This window comes from Papilio machaon, chromosome 1 (genome assembly GCF_912999745.1).
Source record: "Papilio machaon chromosome 1, ilPapMach1.1, whole genome shotgun sequence".
In the NCBI taxonomy this organism is placed as follows: domain Eukaryota; kingdom Metazoa; phylum Arthropoda; class Insecta; order Lepidoptera; family Papilionidae; genus Papilio; species Papilio machaon.
This window is the reverse complement of record NC_059986.1, coordinates 9,695,419-9,717,579: the sequence shown is the minus strand read 5'-3', so window position 1 is coordinate 9,717,579 and position 22,161 is coordinate 9,695,419. Positions and strand designations below refer to the sequence as shown.

Genomic DNA, 22,161 nt, shown 5'->3' with positions numbered 1-22,161 from the left:
CTTAAATCATTGATCATTTCGATTAATTTATTTTTTGGCCTTTAGTAAATGGCATCATTATTGACCTTCAACCTTATTAAATACCTGGCTTTATAGACCTTGGGTTTGACCGCTACTTTAAATATTAAGCAATTAAATCATTCGCTAATTTATGATTTCGAAGAACATTAAATAACCCTAAGAAAGAGTAAACTGCTCCTATAGTGCGGGCTATACGGCTTCTTAACAGCATATCTAGACATATAGATTTATTTAGTTGTAGCGAGTCAAAATTAACAGAGGCTGCCTACAGGTATGTGGAAGACGACGAAGTTACGTGTTGATATATTCTTGCACTGTTTATTTATGTCTTTTTTATTTGTCATTGTTATGTGTTATTTACTGTTATTATAAAATACTAGCTTTTACCCGCGACTTCGTCCGCGCGGAATAAAAAATAGAAAACGGGGTAAAAATTATCCTATGTCCTTTTCCTGGTTCTAAGCTACCTGCCCACCAATTTTCAGTCAAATCGATTCAGCCGTTTTTGAGTTATAAATAGTGTAACTAACACGATTTTCTTTTATATATATAGAAGATAGATTATCGTGTACCTAAACTATTATGTAAAGTGAGTATAGTGTCAAATTGGTTGTATACTGTAAGGATGCTATGCAGTTGTTTTTAAATAAATAAAAAATTAAATAACATAAACAATTATTAGTAAAAACAAAACGACTATTATCTATTAGTTTCTAAGACCGAAATCTCCATTTAAAACATAATGTTTTCTCTATAACTGTATCTGTATAAATGTATCTATATGTTTTTTATACAGATTTATGTCTCAGAAACTCACGATAAGGCGGTTATCGATTGATACACATCAAAATAATGCAATTTTTTAAATAAAGTCTGATACCGTCGTATAAATTGTAATTTCATTCGTAACCCTTATTGGAAAAGAACTCGTAATACACGTTCCTCTTATCCTAGTTAAAACTTGGTAATGATAAACAAATGAAGATCGCAAACTATATAACAATACTTAATGATGTAGAAAAAAACTCCAACTGGTACTTAAAGTAAATTTAATTGTAATTTTTCTAAGGGAGGATTAAAGTTACCGGTTAAGTAGGAAGTGTTTACATATGCTTGCGGCTTTAATCTCTATTTAAACCCATTGAAAATAACAGACTTGTTATGAAGAGACGTGAAAGATTTTATCGGTTTGCTTTTTTTTAAAGTTTTCAACCAGTTTGTTTGGCAAAGTGTTTCTATAAGTCTGTACAACTAAAAAGGAAATATTATTATTAAACTAGTTGTTGCCCGCGACTCCTTCCACGCGGTTTTAAAAATAACCTTAATTAGTAGCCTATGTGTTCTTCCAGTCTTTGTGAGTTATAGTTCTGGAGATACCTTGTAACAAACATCCATCCATCCATCGATCCATCTAAACAGTCAACATTTATAATATTAGTAAGATAGTGTAGTATAAGTCAATATTACTCCTGGCAACTTTAGATAATCGTTTACTTTTTACAAGTTTCCAAATGCCAGATACTGCAACAATTGTTCCGTTTTCAAAATGAATCTGTGTTTTGGGAGACTATTTAGCTTTATTTTATGTTCTATGCTTTTTGTACAAGAACCAATGACGCATGTTTCCTGCCTTCGATAAATCTGTACTAATTTTATTATTATTGTGCAAAATTCACGGTGAAATTGACAACAACTCTAAAGCTTTGTGCACAAAAATACAATCTGTCAGCGATCGTCTCAAGACAATCGCGAATAGAAAAAAATAAAGCAGAAAATTGTTTGAGATTCGCATCTCCTGCAAACGCCAACAATAAACCAACCCCAATCGAACTAATATTAAATTTAAAACCCTTTTTAAATACAATTGAATGATATTTATTGAGTTTTTTTCTAGTCCACAATCGATTGCATTCATACATTGCCGTGTAATTCTGCAGATAGTTCGACAATGGTCGTCAAAAAAGTGAAGATTGTGCAAAGGGTGTGCGATGGGTAACTTGAGGTCATATTTGCTCACACCCCTGTACTTCCTGTGTCTTTAAATTCAGGGTTGCCAATTTCGTAAATTCGAAATATATTTTTCAGTTTTAATTTAATTAATTTACTTATTCGTTTAAATTCTTTAACTGATTTTTATATGTCATCCGAAATACAAAATTACCAAGTCCTAATTTTATTTCATTTGTGATCTTTTTCACTGCTTTCAATATATTAACTAACTTAAAAAAAATATAATTCTTTTTTTATATACATTATATTTTTAAAACAAATGTGAACGGAACCAAAAATTTCATAGAGTTGACATCCCTGAGAAGTACGAAGTGTCAAACAATAGGGACACAAGGCACAATCAGTGTGACAGGTCACGGGGCGAGGTAAGTTCCGTGAGAACAGGCATTGGCCGGCTGGCTGGCTGAGGCAGATCAGCCAACTGCCGATATCTGTCAATTTACAACAATGTTGTACAAGTTATAACAATGTTATTTACAATTACAATTACAATATTCAAAATTATATAATGATGTTGTTTTATCGTTATAACTAAATTTACACAAATCAATGAATACATGTTTGAATTAGATTTATTCCACAATTGTTTTTTAAATACTACGAATAAGAGGCAAATATTACAGACTAGCTGTGGCCCACGAGTCCGACCGCGCAATTAAAAAAGAATATGATTAGTAGCCTATGTGTTCCAGGCTATGTTCTACATCTATGCAAAATATCAGGGAGACACGTTAAGACCTTCTGGAGATACCTTCTTACAAACATCCATCCATACATCTCAACATTCACATTTATTAGTAAAATTATCCTACTTTGAATAAATTGTTGATAAATCGCATTCTTCAGTTCTATTATACACAGATACTAAAACTGTTTTGTTTACCTTGTTTAGGTTTCTTCATATTTTTCTCATATAAATAGTTGTTGACGTATTTAGAAAATTTAGAAAGCTTTCATCAAAAAACGTCACGTTTGAAATCATAAAGCAAATGACGAACTCGAGTACCAACAAATATTATGGCCATGCTTTTAGAGGTGTACAATATCCTGGAATTCTGAGTATGAATGGTCGTAGCGCACACGCGTGGACTTAGCACCTTTATGTCAACTCCCGCTCAATGAGGAATCTTACTCCTTCACTTCCGTTCACAGCACAACACTAATCGATATTACAATGCACCTTCTCGTTACTTTGCTTGTTAAAACGCTACCGAAATATTTTTAATTACAAGCAACATTGAACCTTGAGTACACAGAACAATTTTCATTCAGTACTCCAAAATACCAAACTGCAAGGAAAATTAAACTTTATCACATGGTGTTAGAGTTTAGTTTTGTGTTTTTGTATGGATGCATAGAGTTTACACGTTTCAGTAGCTATTGCGTATTGTGGTGTACCTGGTAATCTGCTCTTTATTTACGCTCGTTGTTAGTGGACTGTTTAATAAAGTGCCGGCAACGATCAATATAAATGATCTACGAAAAGAAGTCATATTTCGTTGACATTAAGTTATATTTTCCATTGTTAATGTTCAGACATGAAATTCCATTTGTTACTGTTGAATGATTCGTCTAATTAACACACGAATTTACCATAAATTGTTATTTTCAAATCGGTACTAATTTAATCATGTTTGGTTTATAATTTTTTAAGCTATACGTTTTTGTCTAGGTGTGAAACTGACACTGTTTAGTTGAAAACACGTCGTACGTTGAATCATTACTCATGAGATATAGTTATCTTATTATTCCATATATATAAAAGAAAGTCGTGTTAGTTGCACTATTTATAAATCAAGATCGGTCGAACTGATTTAGCTGAAAATTGATGGGGAGGTAGCTTAGAACTAGGAGACGGACATAGGACCTTTTTTTTTCTTGTGTGCATTTTATTTATTGCGCGCGGACGGAGTCGCGGGAAAAAGCTAGTATAACTTTAATTTATTTAATTAAATTCAAAGACAAATAAATCGTTACGACAGTAAACAGTATATAAGTGTTTCTTTTAAATAAAAATGTTTCATGTAACCGGTATGAAAATTAAAAAGTAATGAATATTAAATTTATAGTAGGACAAACATATCTGACCCGGTGAGAGACGCGTTCTGATCATGGTTAGTTTTATCAGGAACTATGTAAAGCCTACTTAATTTTAGAAAACAAAAAAAAGCCTGTTAAGACAGGTTTAGACCCACAAGGATATATGATCATAACTCAAATTAAATTATGTTAGTCCACTAGCGCCCCCCTTTCAATGTCCAAAATGTGTCACAAGGTACTTTTATAATGTAGCCGTTATGTTTTTTTCTTTTTACATATTTTCTTACAGAACTGGCCGCGAAAGCGCATATATAATCGGGTCAGATATGCTTATGTGACTATACAGTACGACAAGAGTCTTTTGACATTGTCGTTGCGGTGGATCTATAGAAGTGTGTTTTAATTGATCCGATTAAACTACATTTCAATATCGGTTAAGTAAACAAGTTTAATATTCAAAAGGAATCTAAGATAACACTTGCGATAGGAATAATGTAGGAAACCGTACTGTAAATAATAAGTAGTAATCTTCTTCGAAAGGAATACCTTTCACGTACGAAAAATACAGATTCGCAATTGTTGTTGAAGTAGCGATGTTGTTTTTTTTTCTACAATGTCACAAACCGCACTTAAGCTTGATTGTATACGACCAGTTATTTTTTCTGCATGTCCGGTTTGACCAAAATGATATTACAGTTGATTTTGGACTTTATTCTATACTGATTACAGTGTGTTTTGTTTTGCTATTAAGTTATAAGGATTAATGTGAAGAGAAACTCGGTTAAACGGAAGAAAGTGATTCTTTCCGTTGATAGCTCTCATTATGTTTAATGAAGAGGTTTATGGATTAAATGTCGATTTATTGTCACCTTTAAGTACGTTGTCACAGAAAATTTCACATGAATACTGTAATGCTAGTGTTTGATTTTACCCATACTACAAGACCAAGTTGAATCGTGGAACCGTTTACATTTCTTTGGTAAGTCCATTGATGGGATTAAGATATTATCGATGATTGTAAAAGATAGACAGATGGACGTTCAAATGTTGTATTTTAAAGTAATTCTATTTTCACCATAAGTGTCTTTATTGTATCCAAATTTGTTAAAGAAGAAAAAAAAAGGGGGAAGCTGAAATTCAAATTTGACCAAAGTCCTCTGTATGACATTTTGGGAGTAATGAACTAGTTCTGGATGTATAAAAGGGTATTAAACATAGTTTGAAGTGGAATGAAAGAAGAAAGAAAGGCTTTCATAGTGTTAGTGAGTAAGAATGTAGATAACAGGAATCGTCCTATTTCCAACGTAACAAACAAGCTATTCTAATAAATGTGAACATATCGGACATTAAATACTTAACAAAGAATAAAAAAGAAATGATTATGACTAAAAACCTTGTCAAAAAACCACTAGCTATGGACAGTTTTAGTGCAAAATGCTGTTTTAACACAGCTCAGCTTTTACTGCAATTAGTGATATAAAGAAATGACTTAGTTTAAAGTTTAAACACATGTAAAGCAATGCGTATAGACGACATAATTGAATTTAAAGAAAAAAAAAAAACAAAAGCAAAACCTCTTTTTGTTGATCTTTTGACGCAATAAAAATTAACCAGGAAATAAAAAAAGAAAGCTTATCTGTAGCAAATAATAGCATATAGCATAATAGCAAATCGCAAACAACTCTTGGTTTTCAGGTTTCTCATAGACCACTTATTTATGGCGGATTTAACACAATAAATTACCCACAAGGTAATTTACCATGAGGATATCATTGCACCTAAATAAATACTAGTATAAATGCTGCGAACGATTTTGATTCTTACGACATTAAAATTTAAAGCGCAATCGGTTTGAGCTTATGAATTTTAAATGCAATAAGATTTAATTCATTATGAGCTTCTTCATTCCGCGCTTAAATGACGCTGCAATTCATAAGCTACAAGCGATTATGAAAACAAAACATTTTGTAAAAATTATCTACATGTTTTTTTTACATTTATACTAGCTGTCGCTCGCAGTAAAAAAAACTTAATAGGTAGGGGTATGAAAAATAGACGTTGGCCGATTCTCAGACCTACTCAATATGCTAGCAAAATTTCATGAGAATCGGTCAAGCCGTTTCGGAGGAGTACCTACGGGAACGAACATTGTGACACGAGAATTTTATATATAAGATTGAACTAGCTGTCGCCCGCGACTACGTCTGCGCGGCATAAAAAAAACTTAAAAAGCCTATGTGTTTTTTCAGACTATGTTCTACATCTGTGTCAAATTTCATCAAGATCCGTTGAACCGTTCCGGAGATACTTTCAAACAAACATCCATTCATCCATCTAAACATTCGCATTTGTAATATTAGAAAGATTTACGTTATTAACTAACCCCTGAGTTGTATAAAGTCACGATAGTCACATAACTGCTTTTCAATCAGTTTATGATTAGATAGTCCGCTGTTCGCTTGTGCGATACACCAGAGTAAAACTTTCGCATCCGCACCACCCGAAACCCCACAATCGGACACGTGAAATGATCAACCGAGATTAGGCGACGGATCTTACGCTCTACTGACATCCAAAGGCACTTAATTTGGAGGGCTTCGCACAATGCTCGGGACGCCATGAATAAAATTCGACGAGCGAAAAGTCGCCGAGTGTAACGGCCACTAGCTGTCGTGTAATTGAGTTGGTCTGCGATACTTTTATCACATAGTGTTGTCTTTTATCGATACTTCGTTTTGTATAAGGAAGTACTCGTCGACGGAATGTTTCGAAATGTTTCATCGTAAGTTATTCTTTATAAATAAATTTTTCTATCGTGGATCCAAACAAACAAGAGTTGGATTTCAAGATATGAAAATAAATCACCGACCGTAAATAAAGAAGCGAATTCGACAGGGGTTAATTTCCAAATGATAGAGGATGTAAGAATTGAACAATAATTTTTATATAAAAAAAACTTACTGAACATACTTTCAGCCGCTGCCGCAACGAATCGAAAGTAAAGTACGAAACAGACAAATAAACTTTGTGATTACTTTTAGCTTTATTTCTAGAGATTGTTAATGCTTGCAAGCTTAGATTGTGCATCCTTCAAAAACATGTGTGCCAACAAATCCCTTACTACGATCTTGTCACTCGCACACCACTCGATGTCACAACCGTACAGCCCGTACTATCGATAATCGATATCCCATAAGTGGCCATCACTCCGGCATTGTGAGAATTGTAAATAATTACATAATGTGATGGATTTGTGTAAATGTTTTCATATAATCTCATCTGTCAAACAAACCAATTGTATTTCATGGAAAAGATTTTGTACATAAAAATAATGTTTAAGAGCTCTTACATCTTGTTATGTATCTGGTGAAGAAGTCTTTTATTACGGTTTTTGTCTCCTAATTTTATTTCAAATTAATATAAAAGAAGTGAAATTTTTCATACAAGCGCTAAATTCGGTATAAATTTAACTTCAATATTTCTAATTGCCTTTGTATAATGAAAAAATAAATAATTGGTTTTGCATAATATAAATCACATCGACAAATAACGTAATGAAAAAACACGCAATCATGTACTTTTACATTCCTTATAAATATAAATCAAATGAACATTAAATAAGAGACGAATCAAAATTAACATTTCGGTGGCGATTCGATCGAGCGATCGATTTCGCTCGATTCGTTCACGCCCATTCATACAACAATGGCGCAGTAAAAAATATCGATTCTGAATTAACTTAACAAAAAAAAGTAGAAAAAAAATATTTGCATGAAAATATCTATTCGGCAACGGATTTGCACACCGAACAAAACGGTACACAATGCGAGACAAATTTTTGTTAAATTGAATCCGTTTCGAACGTCAATCGTATTACATTGAATCAATGAATAGTTTTGATTATTCACCGACCTTATGTTAATATTGCATACCATTCTGTCGGCCGATTTCACAACTGAATAATGATTACATGCTATAAAATATGCATTATGAAATTGAACTTTACGATCCTATAACGCATAGTAGCTGGTATACGAATATATATCCGCAAAAACACCAATGTTTGCAATCTTACTAACCTTACTAATATCTTACTAATATTAAAAATGCCAATGTTTAGATGGATTGTAGGAGGTTTGAAGGTATAAGGTAAGGTAGGCTAAATGGATCTTGATGAAATTTGGCACAGATGTTGAACATAGTCTGAAAGAACACATAGGCTACTTATTACGTTTTTCTAATTACGGGCGGATGCAGTCGCGGGCGACAGCTAGTTACAAAATAAACTGAAGCTTGATCACAATTCTGACCCGACGTGAATAAATAATCATAAATAACTAGCAAACTGTTAATAGCTATATTTATAATTACCAAAAAGAATCGCTTAACATTTTAAAATAATACCTATCACAGAAGCTCATCTCGTATCTAACAAGATAAACCTTCAATTCTCTGAGTCCCTTGTTTCATTTGTATCTTTCCAAAGTAATGTAATTTTAATAAATGCAATATCAAAAAAACAAATTTGTAACGGTCTGTCGCGTTTTATTGTACGAACAACAACAATAATAAAAATTTAAATGACAGCGAACCGAGGCGATATAATCTGAAAGCTACCTGCATTCCGCACATGTTTAAATCTACATGAGCATGTTCCATTCATATATTGGCTTGTTCGACGTCATATGCAAAAATCATTTAGAGGCGTTTAAAATTTCTTTCATAACAACGCATGTACTGTGCGACTCGAATCGATGAATTGAATATATTATTGAAATATTTTTTTTTTTTGGGCAATAAAAATTGAATGCGTTCGCAGTTAATTTGCGTACGGCACAATGCAGAGCGCGCGTTGCAACGTTTTATCGTGACACCTCCCGCCCTGGGGCGCGACCTACTGCCCTTGTGTCGCCAACTTATTCAAACTTATGACAATTCAATTATTGAACATGTGTTTAATTCATGAATTTTTTAAGCGATTGTCAATTTTTTTCGGTAGCCAATGCGCCAATTGTGGGATATTTGAATATGAAACGAATTGACACGATCGATATGAAAACCGTAACGTCTTCGTTACATATCGTTAACGAATTTGCATGTTGCTACCATTGTTGATATTATTGGATCATATTTGGATGATGGACGTATGATAATTTTTTCCTATAGATTCGATTGTGTCTTCGATTTCTGTTAGAAATTGACGGTATTCAGTTATTGCTTCTTGCGCTTTGCCTCAATACTTGAGAATGTTATTCTTTAATCTAGTTTCCGTTGTGCGGTCTATTGATGTGAAAATTTCATTATATATTCTATGTATCGGGCTCTTGACCTCAGATATTTTAACGGTCTCTTTAGTAATCGATATGTTATTGTTGCATTTGTAATAAAAATCAGTTTGCGTGTGAAAATATGACCTTAGTGAGAAGTAGAATACTGATACCGTTAACCTAAGAATAATAGCAAGATTGAAATTTTACTAATATTATAAATGCGAATGTTTAGATGGATGGATGGATGTTTGTTTGAAGGTATCTCCGTAACGGCTCAACGGATCTTGATGGAATTTGGCTCAGACAAAGAATATAGTCTGATAGAACTTATAAGCTACTTATTCCGCTATTTTTATCCGCGAGAACGGATTCGCAGGCGACAGCTAGACTATAATAAGATTATAAATCTTTATGGTAATTGTAATTACTTTTTTTTGGAAAATAATCATTCTATATTAAATATTTAATTAAAATTGTTAACAATTAGATTAGGTGTTTAATCAAAACACCTCACATAGCTTAAAATATGCTTCCTGTTTTAAATTTATGCATAGAACTCATGTGATTTTCTGATCATGCTATACTATCATAAACAGGGAGTACAACATTTGATTGCTTAATAGTCCAAAAGTATTTTACTAACATATCTATTTCTTCATTCATCGAGTAAATTAGACCTTGTTTTTATTTAATTACTAAAACAGTAAGGTAGGTTGCTAGTAGAAAAAAATTGTAAGAAGACCTAAAGACATTTTAAGGATACAAAAATTTATCTATTTATTTCCTCGCAATTAGACGTAGCCTAATTACTTAAATCTCGCTCTTTTAAATGTTTCGTTAATTTCAATAATCATTATAAAATTTATTCCCATATCAAGAGCAATCAAGAGCAAAAACGAGTACAAGGTTAAGACCTTGTACTCGTAGTAAAGTGATAAGCCTCGGAACGCTAAAATTCTATTTTAAATCTATTATACGAAACAAGATACATTGAAAGCTGTACCAAAATACCAGCTTACAGGGGCTCAATAGAAGGTAACTAATTTGTATTGCTCTCACGACATATGGAGCTTATGCTAAAATATATTTGTAAGAATATGAATATATTTCAGAATGTGTGAAACGAGTGTGTACTAGCGGAAGCGAAACAATCTGTTATTACACAGAATAACGATCAAAACCTGCCAAACAAAATGATTCTTATTCCGGCGACGCGAGCGAGTCATAAATAAAACAAGAAGCGGTGCGGTGCGGCGATAGAAAGAGACCGCAGCGCGCGCAACCAATTTGCATTGTGAGGCGGCCGGCGAGCGCTTCGAATTCTTATTTCGAATTTTCGAACAGTCGGTCTCCTTCTGCATAATAACATCCGTAAGGGAATGGCAGTTACTTGGCCAATGGAGGCGCGGGACGAGTTTTCGTGGGAGGACTGGAGCGCTGCGATTGGCCGGGCCGTGCGAGTTTATCACTCGATTTGTCGGCATCGTCGTCACCGCAGTCGCTTACGATTGTCGATTGTCGCCATTGTAGCGAGCCGGTGACGGACGCACGACGCACCGGGACGAACGTGTTCGCGATACGCGATCGAGTCAAGCGAATCAATCGTTAACCCATTTGATAACTATGAATCGGTCGTAGTTTGTTTTTGCATTAAATAGTGTTTGTTGTGGTGTGACGACAGCGAAGGTGGACGGCGAGGCTCTAACGCGTGAGGAACGAGCCGCCAACGTGGATCTGGAGCTACACCAACGTGCCAGCGGTCACTTTATGAGGTAACTTTTCCAACTTTCTTAGATACTATCGTTTCATCATTTGATGATTGTATTTTAAAAGTTTAAGGCAATATTTTAATTTTATATTGATGGTGAAATTTAAATAAGTAGGTAGGCAAATAAAGATGTCACCAGAAATAATAATTTATCATTCACAACATAGGTACGTATTGAAGTTAATCTAAACAAATAAAAATATTACGTTAACAGAATCATTCAATGTTTTTGTATCAATTTTGTTTTAATATGCAAATTTTTGCATTATATTAAATTATTTTTTTAAAAATCGAAGTTGTTGCATATAATTTTTAAGGCTATGCACAACTAAGTAATAGGTGTAACTATTTTTTAATACTCGTTATAACTAAATTGAATGCGAACGAACCGCGCTCTCACAAACAGAGATATAATATAGATCTGCGTTAATTACCGCATTAGTGTTTGTTTACGACAGTTAATTGTTTAGTATTTATTTGTATGGAAATCTTACTTATATTATAAATGCGAATGTTTAGATGGATGGATGGATGGATTTTTGTTTGAAGGTATCCCCGGAAGGGCTCAACGGATCTTGATGAAAGAACATAGTTAGAACTTAGTAGGAGAACTTATTACGTTTTTTTTTATTGCGCGCGGACGGAGTCGCGGGCGACAGCTATATTATAAATAAGTCTCACGCCGGCCGTGAAATACATTCGGCAATTCTATGTGCTAGCATTCCAAGTGATTTAGAATTTGTGAGATTTTTGTTACAACGCTGTCTTTGAAGTGGAACTTCCTTATAGTCGGGGCGTCTTAGGGTTTTTCTTTCACGAAAAAGTATTATGGCCGCGTGCAGAAGTTTTGTTGTAATTAATTAATTCGTAGGTCCGCTTCTGAATTACCTATTTTGATGATACTTTTTTACTCGACAGATAGTGCTTGTCATGGCCAATTTTTTTTAACGAGAATAACAATGGTACTATGGTTTTATACTTGTATATCGGCGGTGGAAACACGGCAGTAAAGGAAATAAGAAAAGATAAGGAAAGCAGAAATTTAAGTTAGCTCTTTTTGATTCTTTATTCTGCGATACTAATATGTTACAAAGATTTTCTTTTAAATGGTAGGACACCGCATCCAAGATTATGGTTTGTGAAGGGCGGTGGGATGCTCCTCAACTTCCGCCGGATTCACTAAAACTAGTTTAAAAATGATTTCTGTCTCTTACAAGAAGTAAAACGATATGACAATTAAACTCTTTCTCTATAACCCAATTAGATCGACAAATAAATTAACAGATTGTTAAGTTTTGTATTTCAAATACAAATCAATTTATCTGTGCTATTTAAATATGTTAAGGAGTTACCTATGTAAAAAATAAATAGAAATTTACTGTATTTATCTAAAAAATACTGTTAGACACTGTTTAATTAAACACGTGTTTTAACCTTTTGACCACCGCTGGTTGATATTATTGACGTCAACGTGGTTATATTTCACAATATGTATCACCATAATGCTTTTGGTATAAGTATTTTATTATTTATCCTATCATACATATTATTTAATGAATAGCAATTTATTTTGACATATACAAGGGAAAATATTCCTATTTTGTGCGTCTCCTTCTTCATCTATTAAAGGTAGGCAACGCATCTGCAAATGTCTGTGGGTAGTGGTATTCATGTGGCCGCATGCTCCTTTGTCACCTTATATTAAAAAAGACGTATGGGTTTACATATGTTAGTCAATGAGAACTGAATCATTAAGCTCTTGCCAACTATTCAATTATATTTGATTCAATACTTTATTAAATAAGATTTCATTCTTATCAGATTGTCTGTAATTGGATGTAAACAAGACATGGAAAGCGTATTTTATATTTGAATCCTAGAATTCTTAATATCATCGTGATCAAACCAGCCGTGTAATAAGATAAAGTGGCACTTATCATACTTGTATGTTGTTATGAGTGTATGTAACTAACTGAACTATTAGACCAATAGCTCAGTAATTAATGTTTCGACTAGATTTTTGATTTGCGAAGTTTGATTCTTAAACCTTTTTTGATTCTAATTCGAAAAGTAGATAGTTTTCAATGTAAAAATGCAAGTTTTATTTTAACAGTTCTACTATAAGGGCCTATAAATACTATGTATAAGGGCCTTACGTGGCCGAGATGTCGTTGCTGTTAACCTTATTGGAAGTTTTTACAGCTTCATCAAATACTCTCGATATTGGATGACCGAGAGCTAAAACAATTTAGCTTAAATATACGTCAACCCTTTTATACCATGACTAGCACCTAGCGCGGATTTTTGACAAATCATGGTTATTGAAATATTATGCGTAGGGTTGTGAAATGCGATCTTTACCTTAATAAATAATAAAGTACTTATACCATTGCATTGTGGTGATACATATTATTGTGAAATATAACCACGTTGACGTCAATAATATCAACCAGCGGCGGTCAAAGGGTTAAACTACGTGTTTAATTAAACAGTGTCTAACAGTATTTTTTAGATAAATACAGTAAATTTCTATTGGAACGAAGTTCCTTATCGCGGGTTGTGAAAGGGGGCTAGACGGAAAAAATTCTTACGAAAAGTTGTCACGACACTTTTTGCTATAGTAAGTATGTTAACGACGAATGAGCGCTACTTCACCATGGCAACGACGTGATAATATGTAACGAAAATTCATAGAAATAAAATGTACTTCTTGTGAAGACTTAAGTTTTTTATTCATAGAATAAACATTGGTTCCTTCACTAATTAATCGAAAAGAACTTCGTTCCATCCGGGAGTCCCTTGACACCTCTCAAGTTTTTTTTTATTTTTTACATAACGCTCATATTGGTAGATAGTTATATGAATATACTCCTTTACATTTGTTATAGTTATAAAAAAGCCGTCATTCTATTTACAATTAAACCGTTAAAAAGTTTCTTATGAAAGTGCATACGTGTGAGAAATAAAACATGCAAGAGTATGCAAAATTGGCCAATACCTTATAACACCAATTATATGTGTTCAGATCACCTAATGAAGGCACAATCGTACCATCTTTATTGTGGAAGTCGTAAAGGTGCCTTTATTATTTTTACACGTTTACAATAGCTGATGTTCTTTGTGGCGCGCCGACGGCCATTTTGATTTGCTCTTACTGAGTTATTGACCTTATAAGTGCCTCATTTGTGAGATACGAGCTATAAATGTGTATAACATTGAATCACTGGTTTGAAGAATAATTCGTGATTAATAAATATTTCTGCGCTCAGTCAGATTTAATTGTACACGTCGCGTTATAATCAGATATTCACGCATTTAAAGATATTCACTAACTAAATATGTTTGATACGGAGAAGGTTTAGACACAACTGTGATGACGTCACGTTTTGAGACAACTGCTGAAACTATGTTGTAAATACTGACTTATGACAGTTGAAGTAAAATCTATGAAACTAACTAAAGCTTTAGTAATATCTTATGTATATAAAAATTCCATATCACAATGTTAGTTACCGTATTCCTCCGAAACGGCTTTACCGATTTTTAACAAATGTTATATGCGTATTCAGTAGGTCTGAGAATCGGCTACTATATATTTTTCATACCCCTATTAAGTTTTTTTTTAACTGCGCGCGGTCGGAGTCGCGGGCGACAGCTAGTCATTATATAACGCTGAGTTTCCACGGTCGAGATATATTTACTAGTAAAACGTAAATGTAAAAGAAGCTAATTAAAATTATAAAAAACTGTCTTCATATATAGGTTTGGGACTAAAGATTTTTTTATTTCATTATTAACCACAAACATAATATCGTAACACGTTTCTCTTTTGTACTTCTTACGACTAACTTAAACGAATATTTGCACTGTATCCACACAAACGATATACTCGTATTGGTATGTTACAATATTTAAATTTAACAGATATGTTAATTCATTATTTGTTTAACACATTCATGTTTCGGTTACTCAATCGCTAGTTTCATGGTTCCTTTAAAATTGCTAATAACTTGACTGAGGCTCTAAATGAATGAATTAGCGCCATCTATTGGCTGCATTTTAAAACAAAGATTTTAATTTATTAGATTAAACTAAATAAAGTCTAATTTCTTACAAGATAAGAGTTATTTTTAAATAACATAATATAATCAATTGTTCATAATTCATTGTGAAAAATAATTTAGCGACGTATTTATTAACCTTTAATTTAACCGAACCTTGATTTTAAAAACCAAAAACTCCGATTGACTTAGGCTCTAATGGATGAAATAGCGCCATCTATTGGATTAATTTAAACCAAATGAACTGTAATTTTGTATACTTAATTTTTAGAATATACTCGTAAAAGTAAAAAATAAAAACATTTAGTAATGTAAAAAGCTATGATAAGTTAGACTCAAATTCGTTTTATTAATAATTTATAATTTCATTTTTACGTCCACTGTACCTATGTGTTTTGTGCCAATGTCATATACTCTATGACACTCCTGGGAATAAAACACATCGAATGACAACTTACTCGTCCAAATCGGTTCAGTCATTAAGGCTCTAAGCCGACACAAAGAAAAAAGAAATTTATAAACATCTTACTAATGTTCTAAATACAAATGTTTAGATGGATGAATGTTTGTTTGAAGGTATCTCCAGAACGGTTGCATGGATCTCGATGGAATTTGGCATAGAGATCATAGTTTTGAAAAATACAGCCTACTAATTAAGTTAGTTATAAAAAAAATTAATTACGCGCGATGAACATTACACTCTTATTACAACATCTAAATATTAAATGAAGAGAATTCACTTATGTTATGCAACCATTTTTAAGAACCAACTTTATCAACTTTTTTTTAAGATTTGATTATGGTCATAGAATCTGGTCACAAGAAAAATTTGAATTTTCTTACATCATAGGATTTTGGATAACGAGGTGAAGCCTCAGTATGTATGTTTAGACCACATTTCTCTTTTAATATTTAAAAAGTTAAAATAAACTGATTTTTTTTCAATGTATCTAAGTGAAGACTCAAATAAACACTGATAAGGGAAAGTAGGTAAAGAGACTTGAGAATTAAGGCCAGTAAAAAGGTAAAAGACAGAAAATAAAAGTAAAACAAATTAATATTTATTTAAATGAAGAGGAAAAGCCAAGTCATAACTTTATGGAATAAAGAAAAAGAAACAAAATAATGCCTCAAGAGAATAAAGTTATTAATGAGATTGCTTTAAAATACTTCAAAGCGAAGAATCCAGTTCTTAAATACAATGAAAAATAAATTTATCACTTAAATGGAAACTATGTCACAATAATGAGTTTTAAAACGAGAAATTTATTAAATTAATTTAAGACTAAAATAACGTACAGAAACATTAAGTGTAACAGACTTGTTCTAAATATATTTAATAAGTCATGGTTTATGAGAAAAATAACAAAATTACTAGATTTATTATTATTCCTTGTAAAATAGTTACCACCAAATAATAACCGAATTTATAGTCATCATCATGCTACGTCCCCAGCGAGGGACTCGGACTCTGACTTCACACATATCTTTGAGTTTATTCTAGGCCATATGAATTATTACTGTCTTAATTGGAGAAGGTAATTGGAATGTTCTTTATTTAACATTTGTACCACTTACTACTTTTTCTACGGAAATTACAAACCACATTCTTCGAAGATACTTTCAAGACATTCTGCATGCTAACAAGGCAAACCATGCTAACAAGGCAATTTAGAATCCCTTCGAACTACGTGCTCAAGTGAAGATTGGAAATCATTTCATTTCTGTCGGTAATATGTTAAAACAATCCGTCCGTCAGTAGTCGCCGCCGAGTAAACAGTCGTCATAAAAGTTTGCGTATCGTGTTAGCGTCCAGACATGCGCATGCGCATTGTTCCTACCAATCGGACAAGTTTCGGTCACAGAGCAACAATCATACAAAATAAGCTATACATAATTGAAAAAGTTGGTGTCGGTAAAGGTCTAAAAAAAGAAATAATTGTTATTGAAGCAAAAAAAAATTCCAAATAATACTGACCAAAGAGTTAACTGTTACTGATCATTAAGTTAAAAACTTTTAGTAAATTCTAGATCTGAACTGTAATTTCACGATGTTTTCGAGCACTTACACTACAGCAAATCGGTCTAATAATAAGCAATTAAACAGCTTACAATTGTTACAAAAAATGTAACAACGAACTTTCATGTTCGAGGCAACTGTAATTTTGTTTTTACCAAGATTTAATTGGATACGGCAATAGAATTGCTATTTCTAAACGCATTTTTACCTTCTAAATGTATAATCTTCGCACATCACATTGTCATTCCGAACAGTTATTGTTGGGCAAATACGAACAAAAAACCGCTTCGGCTTCAAATCGTAGCCGCTAACGAGTTAGACAAAGAGTCTTCTTGTTTGCGACGCTGCTTACTGCGACCTCTAAGTAGTTTAAACAGTAGCTTGTTTGGACGCTGCGATGTTGCTGGCTCAATTTTCTTGTTGCTTTCGAAGATGAGGTGCCTTTGGAGTAAGTAAAAATCGGATGCGGTATTTGTCAAATTGACGGCTTGTTGTAGTGATAGTGCATATGAGCAGTAGCAAAGTGCATTTTTAGGGACGTTACGTTGAATCACATTTTGTAACATGAGAAAGAAATTGAACATAAAGATGGAAACGAGATTAACGTATTCACGCAAAAAACAAAACAATATTAAGTACTTCATTTTTGTTTAATACACCATTTGTCTTCTAAAGAATATAAATGAATGCATAATTTTCTTTCGTTTTTATTTACTGGAATATACAAAGGTTTTATTTGATTTTAGAACTTAATCGCACATCTGAAATAATCGTATATCTGACAAGTCAGTCAACATGTCCGACCTCATCACTCACCAGTCAATCTGCGTGTTTGTGATGCGCGGCGCGCCGACACTGGACAAGTAGCTGTCTTGTTTCTGTTAGACTAACGCATTCCAAATTCAAACGTATGACAATCTAATGTTTTTCTTTCCTATCCAAAAGAGGCAAAGGCTTATAATTCAGCCATAGCTGCTTTTTTGTACCATTTAAAAAAATTCTGATTTATTCTCGTTGGTTTTACATGGAATATAAGCGACCCCAAGTGTATTTATTTACCATAATAAAATTAATTTTAAGTTGACAATTATGTAGTAAAACCGGGCATATATAATCTTTACATTCACAACCTATAAATAGGACCGTGTGGCCTAATGGATAAGGCGTCGGACTTCGGATCCGAAGATTGCAGGTTCGATTCCTGTCACGGTCGGATATCTCTTTTTGTCAATTAATTTTCGAAAACCTAAAAGTACGTGAATAACTTTGTATATTTATGACACCGATGATATATATAATTAACATATATAAATAACATTTGTTCATAGTTAAGTTTAAATAGGATTGGAGATAAACTTTACAAAAACCACTTGATTAATGCCTTGATTAGAAATATTTAAACAAGACATTAATCAATAATACCCTACGGCTTAGATATTATAAATTGCTTTTACTAACTTTAGAAAAAATTAACACAGCAAGTAGCCATCGACAGAAAGCATAATTATCACCAGAGCGCTAAAAGCGCACACAACAAACTTGCAGTGTCTTCGGTCTTCGCTTATAAGCTTCTTCGTCCTTGTCACAAGCGAACAGGAAGATCAATATTGACTCCGAGAGGACAAACACAAGAGTTCTGTACCTGAAGGCATTATTCCTAGAATTGAGTATAGAATCATATAGAAAGAAAAGTTGCATTTAAGTTTACACTCATTATTTTAATGCCTTAAACGTGTATTTCGATTGTCGTGATGTGCAGAACATAATTTTTATCTTTGTAGTTTGTAAAGATAATGAAAGGGATGTAAATATTGTTTTTGAATATATTCATCATCATCAGCTCACTGTACGTCCCCACTGAGGGGATTGTAGCCTACACTAAGTTAGGGGTGACTAGGCCATAGTCAACCACGCTGGCCAAGTGCGGGTTGGTTGACTTCACACATATCTTTGAATTTCTTCTCAGATATGTGCAGGTTGCATCACGATGTTTTCCTTCATCGTAAGTCGGATGAATGTTCATATGTAAATCGAGAATCGAAAAACAAATTGGTACGTGATGGGATTTGAACCCAGGGCCTGCATATTGCAAGTCACGTCAACTCCTGAGCCACCGACTCTCTGAATGTAATACAATAGTGGGAACTCAACTAACAATTAGGAATATAGGGATTTACCATCGATACCTAATAACCCTAGGTAGGCAGCGTTTATATTATTATTGATAAACACAAATTGTCATTTCGTGTTTATTATGAGAAGTGGTTTAAAATCAAGGTTACATTTGTAAATAAATTTAAATGTACTTTGTTGATAACGACTTTAACAGTGTTGAATAAGCTTGAAATTTTTCTACATCAAATTTCCAGTGGACTTCGTAACAGTTCATAGCCTTAGTCACTAAATATGTTATTAATATTATCCCTTGCCAGCGTCCTCTATCGTTCAATAAATTACATTAAAGCTATCCCTAGTTACAATGCCAAATAATTATTTAAAAAATCACCCCCAAGAGGGTGTGAAACGTATGTTTATATTCTCTAAATCGTTTATAGACTCATGTTATGGGTGCGTAAGGGTTGGATATGTAAGAGGGTATATTTCGTTAGTTCAAATGATACCTACCCGCCGGGATTTGCGGTTTCAACATATTAATTTAGCAGCTCGTTCAACTTCACTATTGGATTTGTTACGTCCGCCCGCCGCCGACGCGCCACCGCTGTGCCACCGACGACGACTAATTTGTAAATGGTTTCACTGAGTTAATTAGAAATTTCGGATGATTTATACTATTTGCTAGGTCTTCGTTTGTTATGGATAGATTGAGGTTTGGTTAACGAGTTTCAATTGTTATTAAGATCAATAAAACTTTCATTTTAAATGTAAACCCCCTTAGTACCCAAGGCGTCCTAAACTTTCGAAACTTTGTATCCTTGTGTTGCGAGTATCGCGTTGCGCACTTTATACACACAACGTTGAATCGTCAACTCGAGTCGTCTATTTGGTCAGTACTGGCATATCGACTACATGTCAACTATATAGATTGAAAAAAATCGCCGCCATCTTGAAAATGAAAATTTTTCTCACGCTGATCTTGACAAACAGGTTGCGAGCGACTGGTTTTATCGACTTAAGAACAAAATGTCTGCGACGCGCGTCGTGCGTTGTGTTAGTCCTCTATGACACTGTATTGCGTAGGTCTCTTAGCAACTAAAACCGCCGGGCTACGAAAATTTACGTTGCCTTGTGTACGAAGAGGCTAATGGTCTCACGATGTCTTCTTAAACCAATTTTTGTGTTCCCTGAAATATTCTTTTATCAAGTTAACGATGTTTTTCTATATTAGTATAAAGCTGATTTGATTTTGTAGCAGCAGTTCGGGCGTCGTAATAATTTTCTTTTGAATAGAAAGGTTGCCTAAATGTGACTATAATAAGAGTCTTTATATTGAAGTGCCTCTTCAAGACAACCCAAGTTTGGAAACCGCAAAAAGGCGACTTACTTAAGAAAATTAGAGTAAGACTCTTGAGAGGCAAATCCTCGTAAGGGGCTTTGAGCCAATCAGAGACAAGCGTGTGATCGCTTATAAGCAGCCAATTTAAAAAGCGCCCTCTTTCTTATGCGCGATGTATTAATATTTTCCGGTCCCGTGCACACTGTAATTGTCGCAGGAGTATTAAAAGTCGCGATTGTTGCGCACGTGTGCAGGGGCCCTAACAATGGCCGCGACACCGTCGGGGAGATACGAGTTATATTTTTAGGATAATTAAAATGTTTTTGCGATCATCTCAAATTGATGGCGCACTTAAAACTTTATCTCGGGGTGTTATTGAAATTGTTAATTTTCAGTACAGATTTTTCAAATATCTTTATAAGGGTGTTATACCTAATATTGATTATATAAGTACTTAAACCTTAAATTTCACCTATTATAAAAAAAAAAACAATATATTGTTAAGGCTCTAAATGGTGTTATCGTTTTAAATTAAGAAAAATGATAAAAGAATTACCATCACACGTGCCATTAGATGTATTAAAAATTACAATTTTTTTCTTTTCATGTAAAACATCAAGATGTCTAATATATGTTTTATTTCAGTGCCGCTGGTGCGATGTGCGAGCGTGCGGGCTACGGTGGCACGATGGGACACTTCCCAATGAGCCACATGTCAATGGGCGCTATTGGAACGATGGGCGCGATTGCCATGAACGGACAGGCACAGCAGAAAAAGAGCCAGGAGGAGCACATCAAGAGGCCCATGAATGCATTCATGGTGTGGTCGCGCTTACAACGGAGGAAGATAGCCCAGGACAACCCTAAGATGCACAACTCGGAGATCTCGAAGAGACTAGGTAAGAAATGATAGTAACTTATTGGATTATCTATGGGCCATAATCACTTCCCTATTTTATCAAAATTATGTTGCCTTGTAACCTCATTTTAATTAACAATTGAAATGTTTACAAACAAAAATTAATCGTTGGTAATTTCAATTAACGGTCGAAATTCTTATAAGTGTTCCTGCTATAAAAAATATAAAAGTTATTTTAAACCAAAAGAAACTAGTTAAATGTTCAAAATGTTTTAGCTGGTTATTGTCACTATTAAAGCGTACATTTCAGGTATAACTTATTCGTGAATTTTAGTAGAATGGATCTACATATACATTGAAAATTTCCCTCCTCTGTATACCTATAATAATCGATGAATAAAAAATAAACGAATGTAATGTCACTAATCCAATTTATAAAAAGAAACCAATTTTCATAATTCTTAAATTTTCCTATCGAAATTTCAATTTAATACCCTTCCGTTACAATAATATTGTATCAATTATCTATTCTTAATTAAACTTGATATTCGTCTAAGATGAATCGACAGTTGTGGTGATATATTGTTCAATAACCGCTTAGTTATAATGCAAATAACTTACAGCCCCCGATCCTTTACAGACCCATCGTCTGCATTTA

General features: G+C 33.5%; 1 protein-coding gene and 1 non-coding gene across 2 annotated transcripts in view; both read left to right on the top strand.

Moving 5' to 3' along the window:
* The first annotated feature begins 10,859 nt into the window (after window positions 1-10,859).
* The window catches only part of LOC106719237 (transcription factor Sox-21), a 40,335-nt gene continuing 29,033 nt past the window's right edge, over window positions 10,860-22,161 (top strand). Inside the window, exons 1-2 of the mRNA XM_014513522.2 lie at window positions 10,860-11,113; window positions 21,290-21,543. Of these exons, the coding sequence (XP_014369008.2) occupies window positions 11,109-11,113; window positions 21,290-21,543 (259 nt within the window). The 5' untranslated portion in view covers window positions 10,860-11,108. The remainder of the gene's footprint in view (window positions 11,114-21,289; window positions 21,544-22,161) is intronic.
* Trnar-ucg lies at window positions 18,331-18,403 on the top strand. Its single transcript has one exon. It is a non-coding gene; the product is annotated as a tRNA-Arg (tRNA).